Source organism: Triticum urartu, chromosome 5, assembly GCF_003073215.2.
Source record: "Triticum urartu cultivar G1812 chromosome 5, Tu2.1, whole genome shotgun sequence".
Lineage (NCBI taxonomy): Eukaryota > Viridiplantae > Streptophyta > Magnoliopsida > Poales > Poaceae > Triticum > Triticum urartu.
Window position 1 is genome coordinate 46,322,524 of NC_053026.1, and position 18,376 is coordinate 46,340,899.

General features: G+C 46.5%; 1 protein-coding gene across 1 annotated transcript; it reads left to right on the top strand.

Annotated features, from left to right (window-relative positions):
• Positions 1-15,832: 15,832 nt before the first annotated feature.
• Positions 15,833-17,470, top strand: LOC125555601. Its single transcript, XM_048718503.1, has 2 exons — positions 15,833-16,020; positions 16,121-17,470. Exon 2 carries the CDS (start codon positions 16,352-16,354, stop codon positions 17,318-17,320), a length of 969 nt encoding a protein of 322 aa, XP_048574460.1. The 5' UTR covers positions 15,833-16,020; positions 16,121-16,351; the 3' UTR covers positions 17,321-17,470.
• Positions 17,471-18,376: the final 906 nt, after the last annotated feature.

Consider the following 18,376-nt stretch of genomic DNA (forward strand, 5'->3'; position numbering starts at 1 on the left):
GCGGATGCGGCTGTGGATTGACTTGGGGGGCTGTCGGGGGCCGAGCCGCTCTTTGGCAGAGCCGCCCCGGCCGTTGTTTCTTGGGTTCTGCGGGCACTGCTTGCCGGAGTGGCCTTGACGCTTGCAAATGATGCAGCGAAATGGATCTCTGTAGTCCTTGCGGCGGTGGCTTGTGCTGAGGCACCGGAAGCAGAGGCCGTCGAGCCTCTTTAAGAAGGCGAGCCGGCCAGGGTCGGAATGGGGCGGCCGTCGGTGGGTATGCGCTTGCCCGCGCTGGGGTGAGGCATGGACCACCGGATCGGAGGAGCAACGCCGGTTCTTCCGGGACGAGACGGTTGTCCATCCACCGTCCATGCCCGAAACGGAAGCGCTGACAGGGGAGGGAGGAGCTACCACAACAGATTTAAGGCGGGGACGCCCCATTTGGGGTGGCACGGCCAGATCCACCGGGCAGGACGGGGCAGCCGCGCAGGATCCCGCGCCCCGGAGCAGAAAACGCGGCGCAGCAGCCGGATCTGGCGCTGCCCGGCACGGGGGCGGGGCCGCGACCGACGCAGCGGACGGACCGCCAGACCGAGCAGGGTCAGGCACGGAGGCAGGCGTGCCCTATCCCGTGCTGCCCGCCGAAGAGGAGCGCGAGGAGGAACGGGAGCGGGCGCGGGAGCGACCCATGGAACAAGGGGGTGGCGCCGGTGCCGCGAGCGGGCAGCGACGGGGGCTGGTGGCCGCCGCGGGCCAGAGTGGCCAGCGGCGGGAGCGTAGCGTAGCGGAGCTTTCCCCAAAGCTCGTTGTCCGTTTGCTTCCCCCTAAGCCTCGATGGTTATCTTGACCTCACAAGGAGTGTTGTTTCTGTAGAATTACGACAAAGCAATGTCTTTTATCCAGAAACGTTTGAAGAGACCTTCAAAGTTGTCATCCAAGTGTATTCACAGTCTGGTGATGTTGCGGCACAAGGTCATGTCAAGCTCGCCCCCAAGCTTTGCAACATAAGTCAAGCTGTATGTGACCTTGGCGACTCCAAGGTGGAGATCACCGTTGCTTGGTCGGTCCATGTTGCAAGTATGATGTTCCTTTGAGGCGTGAAACTACACCCTTGTATTACTAGTGTACCGGTTTTTCGTATTTATGTATGGATCGGATACTTAAATATTTGTGCATTGTAACCTGTTTTACAAGTACTGGTTTGTTGATTGTCCAACTATTTATGAATGGATCAGATATGTAACTATTTGTGTATCGAAATCAACTCTAATTTGTTATGTTGCATGAAGTATTTCTGTTTTGATTGTGTCCAGCAGCCGTATTAGGCTCTAGACACAATTACTTGGTTTCTCAGAAGATAGATTCCTTCTTCTATAAATAAACCCAGCTGATGGGTATGATGGATCTGCATTCGCAAAAAAAAGGTATGATCGATCTGCTGGTAAATGCTCTGTTTATTGCTGTGTGCGACGCCTAGGCCACCAGAAAAAGGAAGATGGTTTGTGACATCAATTTTCAGTTGTACAGTGTATGCAGGCATGTCAACTTGTTAATGGACTGCTGAGTGAATTGCTTGCTTATTATTATGCGAAAAAAAGAGAGTTCAGACTTAATCAGTGGTATTCAGAAAATTAATTAAATTGGAGCCCTAACAAACAGAACAGAGGCCAACGGTTCATTATTCACCAAACAAATCTGAGTAGAAAATAATGCCAAAAGGTTGATCTTCATATTAAAAACTCCAAGCTGCCATGAAAGAAACAAACCAGAAACATTGAGAATGATCTTACGTGTTTCTTGTATGCGGCCGTTTGAGTACATACAGTCGATTTGGCTATTTTCATTGACACATGAATTTCCCAAAATTTTGATCGATAAACAGCAAAAGTTTCGACAACGTTATTACACATACAACATCCAAATGTCTCAAGACTTAGGTTGCGCTCTAACAAGTAATAGTAACAACTACTCCAATGTATTCTTCCAACAAGGCAATAGTTACAATTCTTTAAGTTGAGCGTGCAGAGTTGTGCGATAATTTCAATCCCCCTCCCACATCAAACTCATCTTCTTCAAAGTCAGCATCATCATCATTTTCATCCCCACTGTCAATACCCTCCTCACCGTCGTTATCACCACCACCACCATCACCATCGTTTTTACCTGGATCGTCGCCGTCGTCCTCCTTCTCTGTGTCCCTGCGTCCTCCGGATCTGAATCATGGTTAAGGGGCCAGAATCACATGCACTAAATACTTAACGATTTATTGCAATTTTAGTATTATTGTCGATATTATGGGGTTTGCTGCTTTGTTTTCTCCAGAAGCATCTAACAAACGGAGCTCAGTTCTTGTTGATTTACTTATTGGTTGCCCAACAGCTTCACTCCTGTGTGTGTGATCGATCTGCTCATGAATAGCAATGCAGTAGTTGTTCACAGTATCATCAGACGCATCATGTGATTCTGGCCCCTTAACCATGCGTTTTTGCAAATAGTGGAGTTGATGAATACCATCACTGCGGATATAGTTTTCTATAAATGGATTCTCTGTACCGCTAGGCAATTGTGTGTGCTCTGCAGTCAAGTATCTTGGCTGTTTGTCAGGCAAAACAATACTACTGTACAATCTTTGTCAATGGAGTAATGCAGAGTAGGTCCGACTTCCAAAGACTGAAGTTCATGGCTTCCCAGCCTCTGGATATTATTTGGCTGGTGCCCTAGAAACGAGAAGCACTGACTGCTACCTATGTTCTTGTGGTAGCCCAGGAGTCCTATTTGGCGCGCACCCCCAACTCCCCGCCCGTACATTTTCGTGCTGGCTCAACTAGCGTCCGGTTTTTGGAATGTTCTAGAACCTTCCTACGCGGGGTTTTCTCTATTTATGTGTTTCTTAGTTTCGGTTTTTTGCTTTTTTTTACATTTTTGTTCTTTCTTTTCGTTTTTCTTTTCTTTTTTCATGTTTGTATTCCCTTCCTTTTTTATTTTTTTGTTTTTCATTTTTCGAACATACTCAGCGTTTTTTCAACTAGTATAGTGTCAAAAACACTATTATATTATGGGATGGAGTGTTTTTCAATTTTTATGAACATTTTCTAGAATCATAAAAAGATTGAATTCGTGAACGTTTTCAAATTTGCTAATATTTTGTAAAATTCCGTGAGCATTTTTTAAAATTCTTATCATTTTTATAATACTTGAACATTTTTCTCAAATTCGCAAACATTTGTTTTTATTGTGATTTTTTTTGAAACTTTTGAATATTTTTTGAATTAGCGAAGATGTTTTCAATGAAGAAGCATTTTTTTGGGAATTTTTTTAAGTCATGAACATTTTTTTGTATTGCAATTTTTTTCCAAATAATGATTTTTTAATCAGCAACGTTTTTGAATTGACGATTTTTTTGTAATTCACGATCATCTTTTGATTTTTGTGAACAATTTTGAATCTGCGAACATTTGTCAAAATCATGATTTTTTTTATTTGTGATTTTTTTTGGAAATCATGAACATGTTTTACAATACCAAGAATTTTTTTGAATTCAAAAACATTTTTTTGAACTCATGAACATTATTCAAATTCAAGAATATTTTCTCAAACTCGTGAACATTTTTTTTTAAATTTGTTTTTTGTTTTGAAATCCCGAGCACTATTTGAAATTCAGAACTGTTTTAAGCCCCGAACAATTTTGTAGAAGTTAAATAACAGAAAATAGGAAAAATAGGAAAAAAACAGGGGCGCCCCACCCCCTATATGGGCCGGCCCAAAAGCACGAGCTAGGGCCGGGACCGCGCTCGAAGTCACTACCCAGCGACCCGCGCGCGAAATAGGAGCTCCGGTGGTAACCCTCACGTGTTAGCTGGTAGAGAGCGGTTGTTTCACCTGTGCCCATCCACAAGGTCCCGTGTCGTTTAGGCCTTTCGTGTTTCCTGTTGCTTTGCCTGAGGACACAGGAAAGCCGAGGGAGACTAGTATGGGATCCCACATTAGGTGAGATCAATTATATTATTATTTTTGAAAATACAAAACATGTTCAAGTATTCTCAATTTTTTGTAGACACACATCAATGTCTGATTGACAATGTCAAAAAGTTTCAGCTCTTAATTCGACTTACACAAATAGAAAAAAAAGACAAAATCAGATGTGAATAGTATCAAAACACTATTCACCCAAAGCTGCCACTATTCACATTCAAATTTGTCTTTTTTGAATCTCCACCTGTACATCGAGTTTTGAGTTGATTTTTTTAGAGTTGTAGACACACCTGGTAGATATGTTGTCAAATAATTTCAGAATTTTAGAAATGTCTAAATATAATTTTTTGTGGTTGTTCTCATTGATCTCACCTAATATGAGATTCTATACTAGTATTCCCCTAGGAAAGCCCATCATCATGAGTGGTGCATGTATGGTGTTGACGGTCTCCTGCAAGTTTAGGTGTGTTTGAAGGTTGAACACTGTGTTGTGGAGGGCTCGATGTTGTATCTGATGACAACTTGGTCGCGCTTCGCTCTGCATTTGTCTTGCCGGTTCTCCAGCTTTGTGTGCCCCTTCTCCCCTCCAATGTACCACATGTAGCAACAACACATCAACTAGGGTGCAAGTGCAAACATAATTTTCAACCTGTGAATCTCTATGTATACTTAGATCTGTTAAATGTGACTCCTTCGTGCCCTTGGTTGGGGTTACCATCTCTATGAACTGTTAAATGCGAAGTCTTATAATTATTGGTTTGTGCGTAGTTTTCAGTTTTAGTTAGGAGATGATCAGTTGACAAATTTGTATAAATGAAACTTATTAGAGTTACCGCTTTTTTGTGAAAAGGGGGGATGAAACCCCTAGCCTCTGTATCACAATAATGCACACAATCATTTTTATTAATTATTAAAAAGAGTATATGAAAAATTAAACCACGATCGAACCATTACAAGATATGAAAAAAAATTCTATCAACTTATTCTGCAATGTCTCCAAGAAGAGATAAACGACCACACGCCATCGTCGTCACGTCCAACCGTACACGGCCTAAACAAGGATACTGGTTGCTTAGACCAGCCAATGAAGACCAACTAACCAGCAAGTAGACAACGCCTTCAACAAAGTAATGACACAAGTTTGTCTTTGCTGAGACTGACAAATAACAACCAGAACAAGAGTTTTCACCCCAGACATGAAGCAGTATTCCAATCATCATCCCAAAGATGGGTCGGTCGATAGTCATATCTGCTAGTACTCCATGGTCCACGCCAAAGCCAGAAGGCACTAGTAGATGGGTGAGACATCTTCCCACCATGTATCATTCCCACTGTCAGGAGATGCCATGTCTCGGCGCAGATGTGACCATTTAGCCATCGGAGCAGCTACCCCAATGCTAGATGATGGTGGGGAACCATCAGTCTGCCACTAGCACCACAAATCTTCTAGGGTGATGGCTACTGCTCTTGCGTCAGGAAGAAAAAAAATTCATTTTGCACCACTAGCGAGCACCCATAGCACCGCACACGATCACCACCGCCGTGTCTATAGGATATAGGTAAGCCAACATGCCTGCAGATGCACGTAGTTGCACCTCTTGATCTCCTTACCGCACTCGCCAAGGCCACTCACTTGGCCCATCGGGCTAGAAGGGAGATGCACGACGGTGCGGTGGCCTAGTGTGATGATCCAACCTTCATAGACATCGGACGCCCATATGTCTCACTTACAGCGAGACGAAGGGAACCTACTTGCGGTAGGGCAGCCCGATGCGCTGGAGGCCACATCCTCGTTTTTTCATGTTTCTTTGCTTTCTTTTTTCTTACTTTTTTTATACTTTCAAATATTCTAAATAATTATATTACAGAAATCACTTAACATAAAATATTTAAAAATGTTGACCAAGCATTTGAAATGTTAAATTTGTATGGAGAAAATGTTTATCACGTATTCCAAAAATGTATGCAAAAGAATAAAATGTGTAGGAAACAATTTGATCATGTATTTAAAAAATGTTAATCAACCATTTGAAAAAATGTTGAACAAAGTGTTTGAAAATGTTAATCAAGCACTTGGAAAATGTTAGATGTGTATAGAGAAAATGTTGATCATCTATTAAAGAAATGATGAAAAAATTGAACATGTATATAAAAATGTTAATCAAGCATTTGAAAAAATGTTGAAAAAGTATTTGAAAAATGTTAAATGTGTAAAAAAATTGACGATGTATTAAAAATGATGGAAAAATTTGATCATGTATATAAAATTGTGAATCAACCATTTGAAAAAAATGTTGAACAAGTATTTTAAAACGTTAATCAAGCATATGAAAAATGTTAAATGTGTTAAGAGAAAATGTTGACCATGTGTTCAAAAATGTTGATATTACATTAAAAAATATTAATCAAGCATTTTAAAAATGTGCATAAAAAATGTTTACCATGTACTAGAAAATGTAATCAAGCCTTTGAAAAAGTTTAAAAGTGTGTATAGGAAAAATGTTGACCATGTATTAAAAATGTTAACCTTGTCTTTGAAAAATGTTAATTAAGCATTAAAAAATGTTCAAAATGTGTATAGAATAAATGTTGACCATATATTAAAAAAATATTAAACTCGCATTACAAAACTGTTAAACGTGTATTAAAAAATGTTGTTGACATATAAAAAAATGTAAATTGAAAGCAAAAGAAACAAAGAAAACCATAAAAAAAACTGAAAAAGAAAATAGAAAACCCAAATAAACAGATGCAAAAGAATGTAAAAATAGTGAAAACCGATAAAGAAAAAAGAAAAGCAAAAAAACTAAGAAATAAACAAAACCGAAAAAGAAGGAAAAAAAGAAAGAGAAGAAAAATGAATAAAAACCATGAAAGTAACAAAAGCAACTAAAAGGAAAACGAAAAAAGAAGAAAAAAAACCAAAGTATAATGACAAAAAACATAAAAACCGGAGAAAAACGAGGAAGAACAAAAAAAAACGTAAAAACCCAGAAAACCCAAATAAAACAGAAGAAAAAAAAGAAAAAAACCTAGTGAAAAACGAGAAATAAAAAATAAAACCAAACAAAGGGACAAAGAAAAAGAAAGAAAAAACCAAAAAATCGTGAAAGAAACAAAGAAAACCGTAGAAAAACAAAGAAAAAGGAAATAAAATAAAATTCTGTGAAAATCAAGAAAAATACCAAAAAAATAGTGAAAAACTGAAGTTATAACAAAGAAAAAAGGCAGTGAAAAAAGAAAAGAACCAAAGAAAACAAAAAAGTAAAAAAAAACGAAGAAAACCTATAGCAAGCGAACCTACAGCGAGTGTGAGCGAGCGAAGTGATCGAACCTACGCTAATAGGAGGTGCCATATGCTCACACACTTCAGCGAGAGTTTCTTCCGTCTCGCTTAAGGCCAGATATAGCTCTCGCGCCAGACATCCCGGTGATGACGAGTTGAAACTCGGGCCGGCTGCATAGGTGCACAATCCTTGCCCCTTAGGCCGGAGCTATTGCGAGAGATGCCTCTCCTCCATATTTGGTTGCTTCTCTCCTCGCGGCGGCACGGCTGCGACATCCCTCATCGTCGGCCGGCACCGGCACCCTAATCGGAGTAGCAACTGGACATGATGATGGGGCCTGCCACCACAGCCGCTATCCCCGACGCCTTGCCACGGTCCCAGGCCTTCGTTGCGAGAGACGCTGCCCGGAGATCTGACGTACAACTTCTGCAACTAGTTACATGTTGCTTCACATCCTGAAGCATCATTCACACCATGTCATGATGGGGTTGAATGATGCCCTGTCACACTGCCCTTCAGTAGAGCCCTCGCCGTGGCAGTGTTGGAAGTCTTGCCTTCAGATCCCGTAATAAAATAAGGACAACCTTTTGTGTAATAACATCAAAAAAAGAATAGTACATTGAGAAATTGTTATATTCTTCAGATATTTATTTCAAGCACGGTTTTGGTGAGTGGTGTCGAACTATCAGAGCTGCACGCTCTACGGGTATGGACAGACTGAGTCGACCGAAGAGTGCCTAGGGACCCCCTATGGCCCTGTCTCTAACAATGGCAGAAATGTTTCTTATATTCCCAGGTGAAACTCGGTAATGCATCGTGTTCCATCTCCTAACAAACGTTTTATTAACATTGATGTGGATCAATATTAATCGGGAGCGTATGCTTTTAGGTTAAAACGACCCGTTTACTGGCTGCTGTCTTTCTGCCAAGGAGTGATGTCGCTACTTTGTGTATCACACAACGCCCAAGGTCGATTTCCACTGAGCTTCTGAGTCCGGAATTTCCAACAGGATGGCATCGTTCTCGTTCCAAGATAGAGATTGCGCGGTATGAAACTCAACCATCAACAATTTGTGTGACTGTCTTTTTTTTTTATTTGTGTGACTGTCCACTATGTAAAATTGCGCAGAATGTAACCGCAACTATAAACATCCTCTGTTGTGGTCCGCCATTCCCTGTGTTTGGTGGTTTATGCCTAAATACTATGGAATCTATGTCTGGAGACATTCGGGTTGATCGATAAAGCTTGTTGTTCCCCTCATGAATTAATCTCTGGATATATTACCAGAATTATTAAAAATGTGTAGTGATATTTCAGCTACTACTTTTGCAGCTTACAGAAACAACTTCTGCATCCCCTCAAAAAATTTATATCCCCTAAAAACCAACATTTCCAGCATCTGTATGAGACATTGAATCATTTAGAAGCCAACCTGTGGATATGGCAGATGGTTCAATTTTCCATTTGTGTCGCTACACATAATTTTTTCATAGGATCTGACAGTTTGTTGCAAGCACAACTAATATTTAGGTAAATTTTTTTTAGAAAAGGAGGAAGATCCCCGACCTCTGCATCTGGACGATGCATGTAGTCACTTTATTAATTATTCACATAAGACCTTATAAAGTAATACAACAGTAAGACTAAAGTCACCGTCTAGGCAACATCTGTCGCTACTCCTATCTAATTGATGAAGGAATGCTGATAGTCTGGGTCTAATACCAAACAGACCTCGCAACCAAACCTAACATCTAAAACCTGAGGTCCCATCCAGGACGCTTGCCGGGTATGGGGCACCCACCGGTCTGGCGCACTCCTCAATCAGGACGCCTGCTGGGTATGAGACCGCCGCAGCCACCTGCCACCAATCCATCTTCAGAGCTGTACTGATGCATCTACCTTGCCCGGTCTAGCTGCCGTCGATGCCAGACCGCGTCACCCTCCTGCGCGAGTCCATCTCCGCGCATTGGACGCCGAGTCACCACAACGCCATGCCGCCGTGATCCGCCGCCATCAATGAGTGAGATGACACACCGCTCCACCAAAGGATCCTTCCTCTGGTCCCTCGATCACGTGTGTACCTCCAAGAATGACGCTCCAAGGGGGGAACGACACTAGAGCGCCGCTGTCATCCGATCATCCGCTTTAGGGTTTCCCCCGGAGGTAGCAGAGAGTGGCCTTGAACTTCTCCACAACGATGCCTTCAAGAAGGGAACGATGCTGATAGCACCGCCACCGCCGGCCTTGACAGTAGCCGAAAGCAAGTTTTCACCCAGATTTGTTTGAAGGAATCCAACTCCCGTGCACGGCCGCCGCCATCCCCAGGCTGAGCACACACCGCCGCCGGCACCTCCACGATGCCCAGAGGCCGCGAGACTCGCCGCCACCACGCCTGTCAGGCAGCCACGGCCAGGCCCGAGCACCACCCAGATCCAATCTGGGGTCAAGAGCCCTAGGCCGCAGCCACTGTCAAGGCGGCACCACCAGACAGGGACAAGCCCTCCAACCTGCTGCAAAGCGAGCCGCCGCCGAAGCTTCGAAGCGTCGCGCCACCAAGCCCACCGGGAGTGACTAAGCCGCCGCGAGGAAGAAGGGAAGCCGCGCCAGGGGAGAAGCCCCGCCGCCGCCGGCACTGCCTGGGCTTTGCGCGGCGGTGGCTCTCGGCGGCGGCGAGGGTGGGGAAGGGTGGAGGGAGGTCGGCAGCGGGGGCGGCTAGGGTTCCCCCGTGTCGCCTCAGAAAGGGACGCGGGGGACGGGGCTTCAGGTTCAGACCTTAAAAATTTGGGGAGAATTTAATTTCTCCGGCCACTGCACCGACTAAGGATGCATAAGGCCATTTTAGTATGAGTACCAAGATAAACATGGTCCTCATACTTTTTTTTTAAATGAGTATCAAGATATTTTGGGATGAGTGGTTCCACCACATACCAAACTTGATTCTCAACAAATGGGGAAAACCCCTGTGCATCACCTGTCAATTCTAGGAATTGAACTCGGATTGTTAGGCTGCACAACCGCATGCCCAACCACTGAGCCAAGGCTCTCTTTGCATAAAAATGGGGGAGAATTTCACTTCCCCGGCCTCTGCACCAACTAGGGATGTATATGGCCATTTTTAGTATGAGTACCAAGATAAACATGGTCCTCAAATTGTTTTTAAATGAGTATTAAGATATTTTTTAATGAGTGGTTCCACCACACACCAAACTTGATTCTTAATAAATGGGGAAAAACCCCTGTGCATCACCTGTCAATTCTAGAAATTAAACTCAGGTCGTTAAACTAATATTTAGATGCCTCAGATTATATAGCTTGCAACTGGGAGTTGACAAATTTTTAGAGAAGGAAATTTGTTGCGGTTACAACTTGCGCATCAACACTTTTTTATTTTTTTTGAGAAAATGCACATCAACACTTTGATGCATCTTATTAGTTATTACTCGTTGCATCGCTCGCAACATCCTGAAGCAGCATCGTCACATTCAGCAGGGCCTCTTGCAGAGGCAGCGCAGCCAGTTGCAAAACCCTCCCTCGGCGAAGCCCTCGATGCGGCAGTTGTCGACGCATGCGTGGTGCTCGCAGTAGAGGATGGGGCTCCTCTTGCTCAGCTCCGTGCATGTCCTGTTGTTGCCCTCAGATGGCCCTTGGGTGGGATCAGGACGAATGGCAGTACATCCTACAAAGAAAATGTGATTAACTTGTGTTAGTTCGATGAACCTTTCAACTATTTTGGCATGCAGTTTATTATAAATTTATAATCCTTTCACTCACATACCAGATCAGCAATAAACTGGTCTCGGAAAGAAAGAATATTAGAACATGGAGGAAGGATGCAGAGTGTCATATTTGTAAGAAAGAAAGAAGGCAAGACTGAGAAAGGAGGCAAATGCTTACCAGGAGGAAGTAGGAGTGGTGGCATGAGCAGTAGAAGCAAGCAAAAGCCTGCCGGTGGCACCATGAGCTTGAGCTTGAGTGCCGCCATGTCTCTCTCTGTCTCCCGCTCAACCAAGAAAGGGAGTAAGGAAGACCAGATTCAGAGGAGAGGGTGCAGATGCAGATAGGTTGGTAGTGCCATCATCCATCAACCCCTCCCCTTCTTATAGGCAGCCATGGATGGCTGAGAAGGAAAAAAGAGAGAGAGACAAATGTGAGTGGGATTATAATGCAACTATTATATCTTCAAGACGCGATAATGTGCTCTCATTTGGAAACCCTCTGAAAGAAGATGTGGTGGGAGGCTGCGCGTCTTCCAGAACTGGCGACTGACCAAAATTGTGGCGGCAGCTGCGGTTACGATGCTCTGCTATCTTCTTGCTCTTGTGCAGTCCCAGTGCGCGTTTTGAGCCGGGCCGTTGGACTTTGCACCCATAGATAGCAAGATGGATAGACTTTATTCCTCTGATCCTGAGCAATGACACGCAGATGGATAGATGCATGCATGTGATGTGTGTTCAGCAAAAGAGAGAAAAACAACGCGATCCATTTCCACAGGGTGGATGATCCTTATCTTCGTCTCTAAGAACATGATTGGTTTGCTGCCAATATTTGGCTAGCCAAATGTTGGAATTGCCAAATATTGGCAATACCAAGTCTTGCCAAATATTAGCAATTTTATGTGAGATAGGCAAGACAACTCGGTAATCAATCAGGTAGTAGCGAATATTTGGCACACTGCCAAACATTGGCATGCCTATTTTTGGCACCAAACCAATTATGCTCTAAATGCTAATGTGAATGGTGGCGTACTATTACGCACATCATTCTTCATGGACATCTTCTCTAGAAACTTCCCTGGCTAAAGCAGTGTACAACACAACAGATAATTGCAAACCAAGCATTGTTGCTGCAATCCTGAAAATTTGTTCGACGCCACAACCAGTGACTGTTTTTTTTTTCTTTTTGAGAAGGAACCAGTGACTGTCTTGTCAAGCCTTGTTCGTATTTATGAACTTTCTTTCAAATTTGCGGGCGCACACCCCCATGACTGAGCGGGTTGGCCCACTTAGGACTGCCCAGGTAGCGCTGTTTTCTGCCGGTTTCCACTAGGGCCGGTTTCATGTGTTTTTCTTTTTCTGATCCTTTTTTGTTTGGGTTTTTCTTTCCCCTTTTTCTTTTTCTTTTTTCTTTTTCTTTTTTCTTTTAATTTCCATGAAAATTTCTGTCTAAATTCCTTATTTTTTTCAAATTCATGACCATTTTCGTATTTATGAACTTTATTTCAAATTTTCAAACTTTTTCAAATTCATGAACATTTTAAAATCTATGAACTTTGTTCAAATTTGCAAACTTGTCTCAAATCCGTGAACCTTGTTCAAATTTGTGAACTTCTTTCCAATCCTTTAATTTTTTTTAAAAAAATCCATGAACTTTTTGTTAAACTTGTGAATATTTTTTTAATCCATGAACATTTTTTCAGAATCAATGTTTTTTAGTTTGCAAAAACAATCAAATCCAAGAATATTTTTAAGTTTTCATGAACATTTTCAGAACAGTGAACTGGTCAACATGTCAAAGGTGAACCAGTCAACCAATCAACTCTTTTTTTAGCAACAGTTGGCATAGAGTGTGAACTCTTTACCACCGCACACGTGCATGAGCCGTCGATCCTTTTTTGGGAGGGGGGAGGGACGAAGAGTGCTCCTCGTCAGCGTGCAGTGCCAGTGTGTCTGGGAGCGAACACGCAGGTCGTCGGGCAATCATGTATGAGAGGAGCGAGGCAAGGGAGCTAGCGAATGTTTAGGCCATGGCCCGCTAGGATTGCGTGCGAGCGCCGGCACACTACGAGGATCCACAATGTTGAGTTTCTCTGCCTCTAAGGTCGCCTCTAAGGCTTTTGAGGTTGCCTTCATACATTTGTGAAGTTTACTTTAAATACCTCTAAGCTTAGAGGCTACCTCCAGTGATTAAACTTTCAAACGGCCCCACTTGTAAGAGGGAGAGAGGAACAAGGAGAGAGAGGATTCTAATATTCTTTTACTCTTAATGGGTCCACCTTAGAGGCTGGTTTGGAGTCACAGACATTGGAGATTATATTGCTCATATTAGAGGCAAGGATATGTGACCCACGTTAGAGGTAGTGTTGCTTCTATACACTAGTGGCGCTCTAACGGGCGCCAAAGGTGGTGATTAGGAACACTCAGACAAGCAACGGTCGGCTCGCGTGTGGTTGGCCAGAGACTGCAACAAAGCATGCATGAGTTTAGGACCAATCCCATGAGACTGAGGTGAACGTCTAGGTTTCGAGCAAAGGAGTCGGGGTAGTTGTATCTCGTCTAGGCCAATCCTTTTAGTTTTCTTTCTCATAGACCAAGCCTAGAGGAGCCCTCGATGAGAGCGAGGGTAGGTGGGTGGGCACAGTCAGCACCATGCGTGATGTGTTCCTCGCTTCGGTTTTCTTCTTTCCTTGTTATTTTTTTCAATGGTTTTCAGTGTATGGTTTATTGTTTTGGCTTCTTACTTTTCATTTATTTTCCATTTTCTCCTTTTCAGATATATTTTCCTTTTTTCATGTTTTTATAGTGTTTTCAATATGTGGTAAACAGTTTCTAATACACTGATATTTTAAGCACACTCTAAAAAAATTAGTATATGGTGAACATTTTTAAAAAATACACAATCAACAGTTTTTTAATGTACGATGGGTTTTTAAAATTATATGATCAGCATTTTCTAAATAAACACTCAACATTTTCTAATATACGGTGAACTTTTTAATAAAGAGAGATACGGTGCAGCGTCTAAGATATAGTTATATTTTCCGTAGGGATTTAAATATCTAGGTCCTTCAAAACAATAACCAGTGTTTTTGGGGGTGAAGAGTCGAAAAAAAGCTAAAAGAAAAAACCGTGCATGGGGAGAGTGGGCCGGCCCATTTGCCCTAGCTCCAGGCGGAGCCTCCTCTATTCGCCGCTTGTGAGCGTCTAATAAGCCAGCAGCATGTTTCTTAGAGCATCTTCAACAGGCGCGCCAAACTAGCGCCGCGCCGCAAAATCCCATCTTTTAGCGCGCGCGCAACCGGAAGAGCTGCTCCAGCGGGCGCGCGAAAACTGCGCACGCGGAGAGTGGGCCGGCCCATTTGCCCTAGCTCCAGGCGGAGCCTCCTCTATTCGCCGCTTGTGAGCGTCTAATAAGCCAGCAGCATGTTTCTTAGAGCATCTTCAACAGGCGCGCCAAACTAGCGCCGCGCCGCAAAATCCCACCTTTTAGCGCGCGCGCAACCGGAAGAGCTGCTCCAGCGGGCGCGCGAAAACCGCGCACGTGGAGAGTGGGCCGGCCCATTTGCTCTAGCTCCAGGCGGAGCCTCCTCTATTCGCCGCTTGTGAGCGTCTAATAAGCCAGCAGCATGTTTCTTGGAGCATCTTCAACAGGCGCGTCAAACTAGCGCCGCGCCGTAAAATCCCATCTTTTAGCGCGCGCGCAACCGGAAGAGCTGCTCCAGCGGGCGCGCGAAAACCGCGCACGCGGAGAGTGGGCCGGCCCATTTGCCCTAGCTCCAGGCGGAGCCTCCTCTATTCGCCGCTTGTGAGCGTCTAATAAGCCAGCAGCATGTTTCTTAGAGCATCTTCAACAGGCGCGCCAAACTAGCGCCGCGCCGCAAAATCCCACCTTTTAGCGCGCGCGCAACCGGAAGAGCTGCTCCAGCGGGCGCGCGAAAACCGCGCACGTGGAGAGTGGGCCGGCCCATTTGCCCTAGCTCCAGGCGGAGCCTCCTCTATTCGCCGCTTGTGAGCGTCTAATAAGCCAGCAGCATGTTTCTTAGAGCATCTTCAACAGGCGCGCCAAACTAGCGCCGCGCCGCAAAATCCCACCTTTTAGCGCGCGCGCAACCGGAAGAGCTGCTCCAGCGGGCGCGCGAAAACCGCGCGCGCGGCATACGTAGTCCAGCGCGCGGGCCGAAACGCAATCGCGCGCCGCTTATTTGCTGTGCCCGCTCCCGCGCGCTGGACTCTCGCGCGCTCGCTCGCACCTCCCCCCCTCCAGCCGCGCCGCCACCGCCGACCGCGCCACCCGGCGACCGTTCCGGCGCTTCCCCGGTCTATCCCCGCCCCGCGCGCGCTTTCTCCGGCCCCCCTCTAGGCCCGCCGCCCTGCGCGCGTGTTGGTCAGCCGACGAACAGCGCGGGCGCGCTCGCTGCCGCTCGGCGCCCGCTAGGTGTTCGATAAAACGCCTAGAAGGTATGTATTGCTCAAAAGCCATGAATTTCATGCATGTTGATTGTAGTTTTTTATTTATAGCATAGTATTCAACATTGTAGATGAGTTCATCGTATGATTCTTCCGAACGATAAACTGTTGTTGAACTATTTGTATTGTTGAACTATTTACTGTGTTTAATTGCACTATTTGTTGTATTGAACGATAAACTGTTTGTTTGAGTTGTAATAAACGAAATTGAACTATTTATTTTTGTTTGTTTTTAATTTTTTTGGTTTTGTTTTTGAATGTATATGTTGTTTGTGCGAGTCGCGCGCGCTGCATTTTAACGCGGCTGCTGGAGCCAGCGCTGCGCGCCGCGCCAAATCAGATGATGCGTGCGCGACATACGTATTTTTTATGCGCGACGCGACCGGCGGCGTCTGTTGGAGATGCTCTTAGGGCGGCAGACGAAATCTCGTGCGCCGCCGCCTTTCTGCCCCCCGTTCATCCAGCAGCCTCAGATCTCCGCCATATTCCACATCTTCGACGGCCCCGCAACAGGCTGTTTGCAGAACCAATCCGGACGGCCCTAGATGTAAAATCTGGAACTGGAGCCATACGGGATTTGATCTTGCTGCTGCAGGTACACATCAACTTCCAATTTCTTCTCGTTTCTCGATGAAGAAAATCGCAGCCATGCTTCTTTTTTTTTTGAACAACTCATTTCTTTTGATTGTACTCAGGGTACTGGGTGGGTTAGCTGGGCGAGGGCCGAGGGAGGGAGGGACGACGGTGATGAATCGCCAGTTCGCCAACATGATAGTGCGCGACGGCGGCAGGGGAGTCTACTCCCTGTGCCGTTTCGACCTCGCGCGGCATCTCTTCCACCCTTCCACAGCAGCCGCACAAGCAGCAGCTTCTGCAAAAGCGAATGAGAAGAAGGGATTGTTACTGCCAACGACCTCGAGTTCTCGATGACTCCGGCCATGGCCGGCTCGCCGTACATGCATTTCTTCTCGCTGCTGAGAGGGCAGGCAGAGGCAGAGGGCTCCGTCATGTTCGTCCCGTGTTACGACAACCCCGTCATGTACGACGTCGACAAGGAGTCCGTCGCCGGCGTGCCCCTGCCCAGCTTCCCCAAGCACAGCGACTCCATCTCCATGTCCATGGCCGGGCCTCGGGGACGCGTCAACCGCCGGTACGACGACGGCGGCGGCCAGCAGCAGCTCTATGTCATAACCAGAGGAAATGGCTACGATGGCTTCTTCGAGGTGTTGAACTACACGAGGACCGGCTTCCCTTGGTACGGTCGATCTCATGCTGGGCCCCTGTGGTGGAGCTGGAAGCCTCTGCCCTCCCCGCCGCTCTACTCGCCGGACATCGGCAGGAAAGTGTTCTCCCCCTCCGCGGCGGCGGTGGTGGACGACACGACGATCTGCGTGTCGTCCGTGGACGCCGGCAGCTCCTGCGCCTTCGACACGGCCAGGGGCGAGTGGAGGCAGGCTGGCCGCTGGGTGCTGCCCTGCGACGGCGCGGCGGAATACGTCCCCGAGCTCGGCGTCTGGTTCGGCGTGGAGCACGCCAAACGCAACCCAGACCACTTCCTGCGCGCCTTTGACCTCTCCTCCTCCTCGCCGCCGGTGGTGCGGCAAACCTGGAGCTACCTCGACCGCCTGCCCGGCGAGTGGCTGACGTCGCAGAGGCACCTGGTGAACCTGGGCGCGGGCAAGTTCATCGCCACCAGCTTTCAGAGCATCGAGAGGCACCCAAGCTCATGGGGCTACCGTTCTGACGACGGGCTGGACGATGACGTAGTGCTCCATGACCTCATCGTCTTGACAGGAGTGGAGGTGGTGCGCCGTGGCGATGAGCTCCACATGATCAACCACAAGCGCAAAATTTACAGGTTCCAAGACGATTCCATTATCCACTGCGTGTTCTGAGTCAGGGACTGGACCGATCCAAACGAAAATTTGCATGATGTGCATTTATGCATTCTTGGAGATCATTGCTATTTTTTTTGTTGGAGTTTGAAGATTGTTGTAGATGCCTTCATCGTGTTAGTGTTGATCTCCTCTTAGTTGGTCCAACGGCCAACTGGACCCTTGACTCAGTCCTGATCGGGGACACTCAACTCAACTGGGTTGCGGGCCCCTGTCGCGCAGCTCCATATAAGGGAGGTGGGGGCCACGAGTGCAGAATGCCGAAGAATGGTTCGCACCCCACCTGCCCTGCCTACTGATCGAGGCGGAGCTGACAGCGACGGGAAGCTCCGCCACCGCTATCTCTCTGTCCACTCATCGCCGTCGTCACCATCCTACCATGGCCACTGGCGGCAGTTCAACGCACCAGGAGAAGGCAATACCTATCAGTACTACTGAAAATCTCAGGCCGATCCGATCCAGAGGGATCTATCAATGGTATCAGAGCCACACTTTGGCTGAGTTTTTCGGGTAGCAAAAGAAATCAGAGATAGAAAGATCCCTCCCTTCCCCCCAAGAACCCTAGACAGGGCAAAGTGCATCACCGGAGAAGGGCCTCAGGTCTCACCGGAAAAGTAGCGCCGCCGCAAGGCCGCGCCGTCCCTCTTGATTCAGATGCGCATCGGCAAGCCGAGGCATCTGAAAGAAGGACATCACCCAGCAAAGGGCAAAGGGGGCACCGCAGCCACGCCGTTCGACGGCGGCGCGCTTCTGCTAAGGAAACGCGTCACCGGCGAAGGGGAGGCAACGGCGCTACGGTTCGTCGTCGTCCATCGGGTGCTGCAAGAGGCCGAGGACGGCGCATCTCTCTCTGTCACGGGAGAAGAGGAAGGGGAAAGTGAAGAAACGGAGATCGCGCGGCACCGTGCCGACGCCGTTGCCGGCGGACGGCGGGGCCCTAACCCCCTTGCCACTCTGCCTCTTTCGCTCTTCTTCTCTGTCGCGGGAGGCGGAGGAAGAAGGGGATTGAGGAAGGGAAAGGAAGAGGACGCGCACGCTGCATGGTGCCTTTCGCCG

Excerpts from the sequence above, each read along its gene's own strand:
- LOC125555601 (XM_048718503.1), top strand. The coding sequence starts at position 16,352 with ATGACTCCGGCCATGGCCGGCTCGCCGTACATGCATTTCTTCTCGCTG.